The sequence below is a fragment of the Penicillium nucicola genome (assembly GCF_028828085.1).
Source record: "Penicillium nucicola strain IBT 29836 chromosome Unknown utg000013l, whole genome shotgun sequence".
Lineage (NCBI taxonomy): Eukaryota > Fungi > Ascomycota > Eurotiomycetes > Eurotiales > Aspergillaceae > Penicillium > Penicillium nucicola.
The window spans coordinates 83,545-95,069 of NW_026643137.1; the positions used below are offsets into that span (position 1 = coordinate 83,545).

The window sequence follows — 11,525 nt, forward strand, 5'->3', positions numbered from 1 at the left end:
CCTCTGAATACTCTCATGAATGGTGAAATGATAGAGGCAAAAACTAGACACGTTGACTGGTCAGATGTCGATGAAGACACATTTTCTCGCTTATGTGAATTTGCATATCTCCGAAACTACACACCCCCGGCGTTTCGCTTGATCGATGGGAAGTCTCCTCCTACAAAGATAATGGAGACCAAAAAAGAGAAGAAGAAACGCAACAAGAAGAACCGCTTGAATATCAACTGGAACAACTCTCTTATGGAGCCTGCACCTGAGCCCGAGCCGGAAGGTTGGCCCGAGCCAGAACCCGAGCCGGAACCTGAGCAGGAACCTGAGCCGGAAACGCCCCCATCCGAAGAAGCTTTTCAAGACTTGGAAATTCCATATAAAGAGAGAAGCGTGTGGACCGGGCAATTACGCGAGGCATTTGAACGGAGCCTAGTCGTTCCTAGTCCACTACCTACCGAATTGAGCTATGACTTCACGCCACCCAAAAATTCTGGGTCTTGGGAAGATTTCACTCCTGTGTTACTCGAACAAGCTCGACTATACGTGCTGGCTGACAAATATTGCATCGACTCATTGTGCCAACTGGTACTTTCTAAATTGCATCAAACATTGGAAAACTTCAAACTTTACGATACGGGATTAAGTGGCATCATTGAACTTGTTCGATATGTCTACATGAACACAGCACCGAATTACGGTGAAAAGATTGATGCCATGAGGAATTTTGTAACTCGTTACGTTGTTTCAATTCTTGGTCAAATCGGGGACAATGGATGTTTCCGAGAGATTCTAGAAGAAGGCGGCCCTTTCGTCTGTGATTTCTGGCGCATCATTTGGGGTATTAGAGAAAATTATAGCGCATGAAACGGATGGATGATCTGGTGTCTTGCGGGTCTATCACATTGCTCTCAGAATCGATTCAACATCTATAAGAACATGCGGAGGGTTTTTCTCAGTTGCTCTCAGTTAGACCATGGTAACTTACCCTCTGGTTGTGGCAGAATTCGAGTCAACTGACGTCCCTGCTTCGTTATCAAAATTTGCGGCGATAGTTCCCGATATAAATGACCAAACTATGTTTACTATCAGGCTTCAGCACACTTACCGTGTGCGGATTGTTGCTCCACGAAAGGCCGGCATGTTTCGATGTTTGCTAGCCTATCAGAAATATGAAGATCTTTCAAGATACAAAGTAGACGCCATACGAGGCTCATTATTTATGATCATCAAAGCTAATGTTAGCAACGCATCCATTAGCAATCATTGTTCTCAAAGGTTTCTGAAGGATCCTAAGTCAGCATGATCACGATCAGTCGGTTCAGTAGATGCCAGCCCCGATGAGACGGCCAAGCTTGCTACATGACACAAGGAAGGATTATTCACCAGTACTGTCTCTGTCGTAAGGGTCATTCTAGATTTTAAATGGTTGGTAGATTATGGGTGCGAAATCCTGCCACGTCTCCGAACGAGCTGGCATTAGTCTGCTTGGCTTATTTGCTGGACCAATGTTCTAGAACCTCCGGAGAACTAACCAGCCCGATACAGAAGCTCTTTTAAGCTGTTGTTTAGGGCTGCAATTGTATTGACTGACGTGCTAATGACAACCTGCGTTACCTCGACTGTAAGACTTTGACGTGTCCAAGGGCTGAGTGGTATTGAGTATGTACCCGATAAAGGAATAGGGTGCGGGGGCGGAGTTTGTGAGAAGGGTAGACTAGCATTTGCTCAGTTGATGTGACACAGCATGAAAGAGTCCAGAAAGATCCTACTTCTGGCATACAAACAAAGGTGTTAGAGAAGAAAGCCGATATGACCAAGCTGGTGCATGGATTCCGCCAACATGGAGCAGACACGAGGAATGACGGCGATTACGAGGCACTGATGACGCGTAATTGCACTTCGACAGGTTTGCCATGACTTGGTAAATACAATTTTTGCTTTTTATTCGCTCGTTATCGCTTTTCTGGCCTGCAGTGGCAGCCGTGATGAAATGGTGAAACTAATTTCAGTCCATGCTGTATCGTTTCGACTGGAGGTGAAGTTCAGTGAACTACACACACACAGAGTAAGTTGAACGTCTTTTGATGGACGCATCGACTATTCCAACCCATGACAGCGATACAACGGCATGACTCATTAATTTGGGAATGGGTTCCTGGGTTCCTATACGTATAGCCCGCCACAGTATAATAAAAAAGAAACCGTTGGGTGTACTCGGATAGTGAGGGGTATGCGAGTCGTGACAAAAACTGATTGGTTGTCTCGCACGCCTGGCCTGCCGTATAGTTTGTCGGACCTAGCCCCACGACTTCTGAGAATAATAAAATTTTCACTAACAACTACATTAATGGCTGTGAGATGGCTGCGACTACCTCAGCTACCTTATACTCATGTGCGAACCTGCGTTGCAACAAAGATAGCAGATACTCGTGCAGTAACTGCAAGCTAGTCTCGGTAAGTTTGGATACTAATGTTGTGATTGTCTAACATCTATGATAGTACTGTGATAAACGCTGCCAGACAGCGCACTGGCCAGATTATAATTAATCTGCAAGTCGAGTTTGATGAAGCATAATTGGAGCCCATTTTGTGAAAGAGAAAACCGGACGCCAACATTTGCAAGCCCACAACTTGCGAGTAACCACCATAATTCTTTTGGCAAAATGATATATCTGTGGGGTAACGCTCCAGCAATTGATATTCTCAATTTGGCACAAAACAAAGGCAATGACCTCTCGAGATGTCACGATACTTTTTGCTGGTTAGTTAGCCTCCATCGTGCCAAAATAGGGTATAGCGGCTCACGATGCTAAGCATCTGGTGATTTACGCAACGTGGTCAAAACCGTTTCCGAGCTTCCTCAGCCCTTCGCGCAACGAATTGATTTGACTATCAACGACCGGGAATTTCACGTCGTTGCGAGGAACGCCATAATACTCCTTTTTTGCCTTACGGCTTTGGAGATTACATCCATACCCTCCGGTGGCTTTACTAATGCTGAATCTTTAATTCACCTCTGGTACTCTGCCTCCTTACCAAAAGATATCATTACTCAGTTAAGATCGCGTGTAAAACCTCTATTTACTGAGGTTTGTGGACAAATATCTGCCGAAGCCACTGGGGAGATTGTGGAGAGGACTTGGAATTTTCCTCGTAAGAGAAGTCTGCGACTTGCTCTTAGGAAAAAGGAATGGTACCGACTAGAAGCACTCTGCGAAGTTCCTCTGGACCTAGCACAGCAGAAAGCTTTGCATATTCGGACGGCCACAACATTCTCTCCGGCGAGGCAAGACTTTCGAGATCGATGGTATTTCAAAGACACCACGCCATCTGTACGTTTGTCAAAGCAGAAGTTTCGTGAAGATGGGCTTCTTCTTCCATTTGGACATGATAGGGCCGGTTTCAGCAGCCCAAATCCGTAAGTATCAGGATCACCAAGTCTCAAACAACCGGCTTACACTCGTGGCAATATACCAGTACATTCTACTTGCCTTCATTTGTCTGGCCAATGGATGACAAAGCCGACCCTTTGGATGGGTGGCCGATACAAGAAGTTGCTCGGGAGCAGACAATGGCGAAAGAAGACCTATACGGTAAACTTTATATATACCTTCGGCGGGTTTTCCAACAGTTCCTAGAAGGCCTAGCAAGGATAGAGATAGACCTTGAACTGCTCAATGTGGATGCGATCCAGCTTCCTAAAACCCTTCAGAGGGACAAATATGCCAAAATCGAGGTACGTAAGTCTGAAACATACGGAGAGGTATCTGATAACATTTAGGTATCAAATATTACTGATGCTGGGTATCTGGGTACTCGAGAAACCTTGCGCCTATTGTCGCCTTTGCTGCAACCCCCACGGGAAAATTCTCACGCCAGCATAATTCAGTGTACCTGAATGCGATCATGGAGATGGTCAAACAAGGCGACGACAGAGACCTAATGCCGAACATGGAATTACTAATGGAGTTCCTACCGGATATTGACATATTCTCCTTGCTACGACCGGAGAGCGCCCAGAGTCTAAAATTATGGGATGCGAGAACAATTGTAATTGACCGACACAAGTTTTTTGAGAGGTTAGAAAACGATTTGAGTGCCCCCACTATATCAGCTGACTTCTGACTAGGTACATCAGGGTGTTTCGATCTGATCTTATATCTGCCGATCTGCAGGTCGCAATGAAGGATCTCAACACGGTAGTGGAGGCATGGCCCACAAAGCCGATGCTGGAAAGGGGACAGCAAGGGTCTCAAGACGAATTTAACATCCTTCTGGGCTCGAACCATACTTGTGTTGAACGATTTGTGGAATGGAGGTGGACAAAATAGGGATTTCTTCTCTCTTTCACACAAGCCCGCGCAGTCTCGGTCCATGGTTGTGATCTTCAACGTTCTGAAAATCTCGAATGAACTTGTTGTTGAGAATTTCGCCCGGCCTGCGGTGGCAGTAGAATAATGGAAAATGATTCATTCGAGATCTGGTCACACTCCGGCACTGTGCGAAGTAGTCCCTGTGGGTAACACCGGAGTTAGTTGGCGTTTCGGGGGTTTGCTGGTCGAGGAAAGGTCAGCGTTATCTTTTCTGAAGCAAGGAATCCGGAGAGGATAAGAGAAGGATGAATACCGTGATTATCTGCTGTGAACATGGCCACAGGGTCCTTGCTTTGGAATTGGAATGGCATCATTCTCGTCTCTCACGTGGAACGTCGGAGCACCATATTGGCAAGTAGGACACCTTTGAGGAGTGAGTAAGTTTCGATATCCCGAAACTCTTCCAGGTGATTTGAACGTGGATTGAAAGCCAGATCAAGCTCAGCTCAAAACGAATCGTGGACGAGTAAGGAGACTGGAGCGAGGAAAAGCGTGGAATCTGACCCGCTCCGCTTCGACTAGACTGAATCTGGGCCGCAGTCATCCATGTGAAATGGGATAGCCTGTAAATTCCTGCCTGGACCCATCAGTACCATTTTTACCATCGGAAGGCCGGAGATGCTGGCCGCAACTGGCCCGAGAAACAAGGCAGACTTTGACCTATAATCGGCTCATCTGCCGGTAAATTAAGCGTTACTTTGCGGCGCTGTGAGTTCTGTCTCTGCTTGTTTTCTCCTCTGCGAAAGCTATGTTCTTCTTGGTATGCTACGCCTGTGAAATTGCTATTGTGATTGTATCTGGTAACTTACTTCATCATGCTCATTCTCTTTCCCTCCTAACGACCAGGGGTCAGGGCACGCTTACACATTCAGTTCAACCTCCTGGCTACAACCATCTTTCAGAAGCTGGAATGTTGGCGAGGCTCTTCCATTTACCTCCGATCACCGAAGCGATTCCCACCGACCGAAGCGACTTTCGAAACCCATCCCACATCTGGCTTCACCTTCGTATAATGGGCATGCAACCCAATGGAGCGAGATTCTAATTGAACAAAGAATGGAAACTCAGGTAGAGGGTGGGGCTGGTGTAGAGGTGATAGACTCTTCCAATCGCACGTCTTCGTACATGATGGCATTCCAAATCTTCCTGTGAAAACACGCTTCATTTTCTTTTTTGCACTACATGGCTTGAGTTGCGCCAAAGACCCTTGTATCCTGGTATGTCCATTGCAAAACAACAGGTCCGTCAGATGATTAATGAGTTACTTGAACAACAGTTCCTATCAACGGTTTGGAACCTGTACCGATACCTTCGGTTAATCCTATCTGTGGTCAGAACAAACTGCCTTCAGCCCACTGTCTTCCATTGAGTCACACAAAATTTATGATATGAGCCGGGTGGACAGCTTCAAAATAGCTCTTCCCCTGTACAACACTCTCTTTGCCGGCTGACTAAACTCTTTACTAGATTATCTATTCCGAAAGCGCCCCTGCTTGCTTGTCAAAAAGTCACTGTTCCGATATGGCTCAAGGCATCACTCGATGCCATCATCACAACAACCCACGATCCCAATACCGCTCCTCCACGTATCCTACGTCCCAAAATTCCTGATCCCAATATTATTTGAAGCGGAGATTATTTCGGAGGACCACAGCTTCTCGACATCATGGGGAGGACTCGACCGGGGGAGCTTTCTCGTGAGGTTGGATGTTCGGGGCTATTGATAGATAGATGTCAGTATTATAAAAAGGTTGAATATTTCTCCAGTGGCCAGGAGGTACGCACCTCACTCTGATACTGATATGATGCAGGCGTGATTGAGCCAGAGATGGTTTAGATCTCATGTTTCATCTCGCATTCAAGGCCAGAGACAGTGAACAGCATGCAGAAGAAAGCCGCGCCGAAAGAAAGAAGCAACTCTGCGAAGATTTCTTTGCGCCTGAGTGTAGGGAGTCTGAGGTGAGGTGGTACGCTCCATCTGCCGCCATGTTGTCCACAGTATTGGTTGCTCATGCCACACGTACACTGGCCATTGAGTGAACTGTTGGCGATGGAAAGCTTTAATCATACGTACATTGTCAAGGCTGTCAGCCCTGCATCTTTGAAACCAACCTCTTGCGTGGGTAAAGGTCTGGATCGGGACGGACAAAGGTGTTCCGGCTAACTCAGGCTGCCCCTTCAGCACCTGATCTCGGGTTATTGAACCCATCCCACCAAAGCCATATGTTGCTTCAGCCACCGAAGAAAGAGTGATTTCTTGTGGAGTCTTGGTCCTCTATTCTCTTCATATATTCAGGTAAGATTCAGGTATTTGCTTTTCGCCATCTCAACCAGACTGATTGTCTTTCCCGTCGATTGCTTCGTTTCTAGAAAGTTGTAAGCTGACAGCCATATTCTCGAGTATAGTGTAAGCTTCGTGCATCCAATCCTCCAGCTCACTGATCTCGAAGAGCTCAACCCACCACTGCTGCATGTTGCCTCGCGTCAAGCCTTCACTCGACTGAACCTCGCTGGTCATTCAGTATACACGCAGCAGCGGAAGCCCCTTTCACCTTACGGAACTCGCTCGAGCATAACAGCCTCAAGGAGAATTATGCTGCTGAGACTGCGAAGGGAAAAAAGCCTACTTGGCTATGGTTGCTAGCATGCGTGATGTTTGATATTCCAGGTCTGTTTCTCTTCCTTTAGGTTTTCCGTGAGAAAACAATTTCGTCTTCTGTTGACTGCAACGTGACTGAGATCTTCAATCGGTATCTATTAAAGAGAATTAAAGGACTCAGAGTACATTACACACAGCTTTCGTCTCGGCTACCATTGCCAACAATCAAGCTCGGTCATGCAGGTCGCGTATAACAGTAACGGCCTTCGAACCCCATATTGCGATGACTGTCTTGTAAAGATAAGCGTTCAGTGCTGGCTCAGGATTGGACTCCGACAACTTGTCTGTCATTGCTGTTGTCAATTCCAAAATCATGCTTTGGTCCATGGTTTGCTGCGAATATTCCTTTGAGTATTTATAACAGCTGATATAAACATAGATGTCACCACCATAAGGATAGGCCCATTCCCACATCCTGGAGTTCCCACATGGGACAGTTCCGTTCACATCAGGAAAAGAAGACGTAAAGTTTTCCCCACAGGTCATGCAAACGATAGTGGTAAGCTTGTCTTGAGTACCAGTAAATTCAAGGACCGCTTCAATAAGAGATCTGGCATATTCATTCACGTCATGCATCTGCTCGGCCATTGTTGTAAACAGACCAGTGACTGAGCTTGCGGTGGTCAATATCGCTCTTTCGTGACAGTTGTTGCTCTAAGAACTCACATCCATAGGCCGAAGAGCTAGAAACTCGATCAGGAAAAGTCTCTGATTTTAAAAGGCTCCTCCTGGTGCAGCAGAGCGTTTATGAAGGTTCACCAGGCTTATTGATAGAAGGAGAGTGTTTTACTGCAGGGTGGGCCTCGCATTCAGAAAATCGGATCAAGGGTCAGTGCTCTTACCAAGACCCATTCAGCTAAGCAGAGGTATAGTATGGTCTCTCTCATGCTAGTAACAAGATGCTCCACAGTGTCCTAACTCGTAAATTACGTACTTTTGTATTATAGCCGAGGTGGAGACCGAATCCAGTTACAGTAAAGCTCACAGAGTTGGCGACAATGCCGAACTAGTTATTTATATTCAATCCAGTACCTTTTTCCTCCGTGTGACTTTCCGACCTGCATGTCTGAGGATCCAATCTCCAACGAATTTCGCCCCGGATCCAGTCAATACATCTGTTGTATTTTCTCGCTATTGGCTACTTAGAATATATCTTGGGGCTAAACAACACGGTTAGCTCAATCGTTCAGCCTCGCCCAGCGACGATTACTTTTTGACGAAAGTGGGAATGGCAGTTCATACAAAGTAAGGCGTGGCAGCCGATTTTATGTCACCTTGGAGCGCATATTGATGAGACATTCACTCTCCAGTGCCAGTGCAACTGAAACAAACCTTGTGGCAGCGCCACGTACGTCTCGCCTACCTGGTCAGTCCTGAACCACTTTATTTTGAGCCACTATTGAAACCTGCAGGCCCCCCTTGGTCTTCCCTGTCAAAATATTTGCATTCGCAATTTGATCCCCCTCAACTGTCGGTTCATTGTCCCAGCTCTTGCCGAGAACCAGAACAACAACAGTCAGTCCTCCTCTATCCACAAAAATATCTTTGACTTACAGTCCTCAAACCATCTAGGTTACCAGTCGACATGTAAGTAGAGTGAACTTCATGAGATTATTTCCATCTTACAATATCATAGGAATCATTCTTCTACCGAACTACATGCACCCTTCCCGGTGACCGGAGGATCAGCAGATTATTCACAACCGATGCATACTTTTGGCTGCGAGCGTCAAAAATCAGTGGCGCTTTGGAATAGAAACCATCCCAACCAGCCACGTTCAAACGCTTGGTCCTCAGTTATCCCCATGTCCGCCCTACCAGAAACCAGTACTGTGGTGTGTCAAAGCCAGAGAGACAATTTTGATCACCATTTCTCACACTAGCCTTCAAATTCCCAAGGTCATGGCAGCATCAGTTTCAATACCGGAATCAATTCCCAACTGCCCTCTGAAGATACTTCTTCTATTCGGCAACCGAAGAAAAACCCCCAAACTGCCAATGTATGCTGGGAGGGTGATTGCAAAGGCCGTACGTTCTCAACTTTCAGCAATCTTCTCCGTCACGAACGACAAAGACATATAAATTGCGTCAAAGTATCATGCGAATTATGTGGCTGTACGTTTACTGTTCTCAATGTTCACCGCAAGAATAAGGTTTGCTCAAATTCTAAGCGAAAGGGGCTCTAAGCCTCAATGATCATCTTGATGTTTTCAGCCGTGCAGCATTATATAGTGAAATGGGGATCGCTCGATGGCAGTCTGAACTAGCAGACAGGTCGATGACAGATACTGAGGACGCACAGCAAGCCCAACAATAGGTCGTGGGTAGGAAAGGGAGATAGATGAAGCCCTACTGCATGTAATCCGATGCTATATCAAGGAGCATCACGATGGTAAAATAATGAGTGGAAAATGGTTGCTTGTTTCTTGTATGCTACTCTCACAAAATTGGACTTTATCACCAACGATGAATGTGTCACGTAAAGTTAGATACACTCTTTGTATTTAGTCTTGTCTTTCCGTACATTTTACAATACACCGTGATCGACCCCTATTTCCGACATCAGGTTGATGCCTGATATATCTGGCAAATAATAGTTGTCGCAATTACCTTACGAATCCTGCATGAAACCGGATCTATAGATGATCCGTCGACATAGCTTATGTAACTAGAATGGACCCATAAATAGCGAAGAATAGGGGTAATGGAAATACAGAGTCATTGACATCTCCAATTGGCCGGATACAGTACAAATCGTGACAATAGTGCCTTTACTTTTAGTCTATATGAGGGTCTACTGAGTCGCGTCACGCCGACGTTTGGAAATACTTTGACCAAGTAGCCACCTCCAATCACGGAATTGGGTGATAGAAGTCAGAAGAGATCATCTGGTAGGGTCACAATGCCTTCAAGTCGACTGCAAGGATACGAGGTATATTAGTCTTCTTTATCATAAGCCAATCTCATTTTTCTTCGCCAACGATGTTTGTTTTGAATACTATTTAAGCTTTAGATAAAGGCACCTGGACAATCGCAATACCATTATATAATCGAAGATTACTTCACAATTTAATGTAAAATGATACGTCAACTTTTTTTGCTTTTTTGGGTTATACGGGGTACCCATTTGGGTCTGGGGTTGGGTTTGTTGGAATATCCCGGTCGCTGAGAGAATGAAAGGCTGGGATCACGTGCATACATTCACCTACCTCAACATTTCACTTGTATCTTAGACAATACACCCAATACAACATACAATCAACTCCCCTCAATAATATGACCATTGAAGCATCACTTAATAAACCAACAGGGTTTGCCAGAAGACAACCCGCCCACGGGTCTGCTGACTAAGACCCAACCCAACCCAACTCACGGGTTCGGTTTTTGTTGGTTTATTAAGTGATGCTTCAATGGTCATATTATTGAGGGGAGTTGATTGTATGTTTTTTCTAAGATACAAGTGAAATGTTGAGGTAGGTGAATGTATGCACGTGATCCCAGCCTTTTATTATCTCAGCGACCGGGATATTCCAACAGGGGAAGGCGGGGGAACGTAATTTTAGAGCCACGAGTCATGTGTCTAACGGGGTTAGAGCTGTCCCCCACCTCTGGTGAAACTTGAACTTATTTCGTGACATAATCATGAAATGCTACGTTACTGCGGACGACATTACCTTTTTTCGTTTCTTTTGACTTTCCACGCTCCACTCAAACTTTCGGTCAGGTGTGGTGGTCCTCCCCACACAATAAACCCTTTCACACTTTATGAAAGAAAGATACAGTACTACCTCCACTGTCTCACGTCTTACTTCATCGCGTGTTCTATCACCGCTATGCATCTGTGTCTCTACGGTGTTCTGCCCCTAAGTCATGGGTTTGGAGGGGAGCTATCCAGTGTTCGTCCGGCGGCAACACAACCTAATTACATGGTATGTTGCTCTATGGATTCTACGCCAGATACAGAGATTCGCTACCTTCTCTTTGATTGTGAGTCGAGAAATGCGGAGAAAATTGCGGTAGGCATATGCTCCTGGCTCTCTTTCCGCTCCTTCCCGCGTGCGTCCAAGTTCAGAATTCAGTGTTGCGACGCCACGCCGGAGACAAGTAACTCCGCAGCTGGCTTCGTGAGAGAGCTGAATAAAAGAACTTCGCCGCAATCTACAATCACGTTCGGGCAGGAAACACATGATGGCTCCCATGGAATTCCAGCGCACACACTTCTCTTGCAACTGCCCTCGGAGCTTCGAACCATCGGGGATACATACATCGATATCAATCCTTCCGTAGCACTAGGTTACTATGATTCGGCGTTGGCTGCCATGATGCATTGGATAAGTTATCGCGATGGCAATTTGAAAGCAACCAATGACTGGAAAAGCCTCATGTTTGACTTGATTAGCAGTCAACTCGAAGTCCATATCAAACAAGGACAGGTGATGGAAATGAAAGAAATCCAGGGAAATCGGTACAAAAAATCACTTGATTTGGCCCGTGATTGG

At 45.8% G+C, this 11,525-nt stretch overlaps 4 protein-coding genes across 4 annotated transcripts; 2 read left to right on the forward strand and 2 right to left on the reverse strand.

Moving 5' to 3' along the window:
- Nucleotides 1-171: 171 nt before the first annotated feature.
- Nucleotides 172-858, forward strand: N7511_011271 (uncharacterized protein; the record flags this gene model as incomplete). Its single annotated transcript, XM_057133648.1, has 1 exon — nt 172-858. One exon carries the CDS (start codon nt 172-174, stop codon nt 856-858), a length of 687 nt encoding a protein of 228 aa, XP_056978605.1.
- A 2,644-nt stretch (nt 859-3,502) lies between these two features.
- Nucleotides 3,503-4,325, forward strand: N7511_011272 (uncharacterized protein; the record flags this gene model as incomplete). Its single annotated transcript, XM_057133649.1, has 3 exons — nt 3,503-3,734; nt 3,884-4,073; nt 4,124-4,325. 3 exons carry the CDS (start codon nt 3,503-3,505, stop codon nt 4,323-4,325), a joined length of 624 nt encoding a protein of 207 aa, XP_056978606.1.
- Nucleotides 4,326-6,693: 2,368 nt separating this feature from the next.
- N7511_011273 (uncharacterized protein) lies at nt 6,694-6,885 on the reverse strand (the record flags this gene model as incomplete). Its single annotated transcript, XM_057133650.1, has 1 exon — nt 6,694-6,885. One exon carries the CDS (start codon nt 6,883-6,885, stop codon nt 6,694-6,696), a length of 192 nt encoding a protein of 63 aa, XP_056978607.1.
- A 306-nt stretch (nt 6,886-7,191) lies between these two features.
- On the reverse strand, nt 7,192-7,614 carry N7511_011274 (uncharacterized protein; the record flags this gene model as incomplete). Its single annotated transcript, XM_057133651.1, has 1 exon — nt 7,192-7,614. The coding sequence occupies one exon, from the start codon at nt 7,612-7,614 to the stop codon at nt 7,192-7,194; it is 423 nt and encodes a 140-aa protein (XP_056978608.1).
- Nucleotides 7,615-11,525: the final 3,911 nt, after the last annotated feature.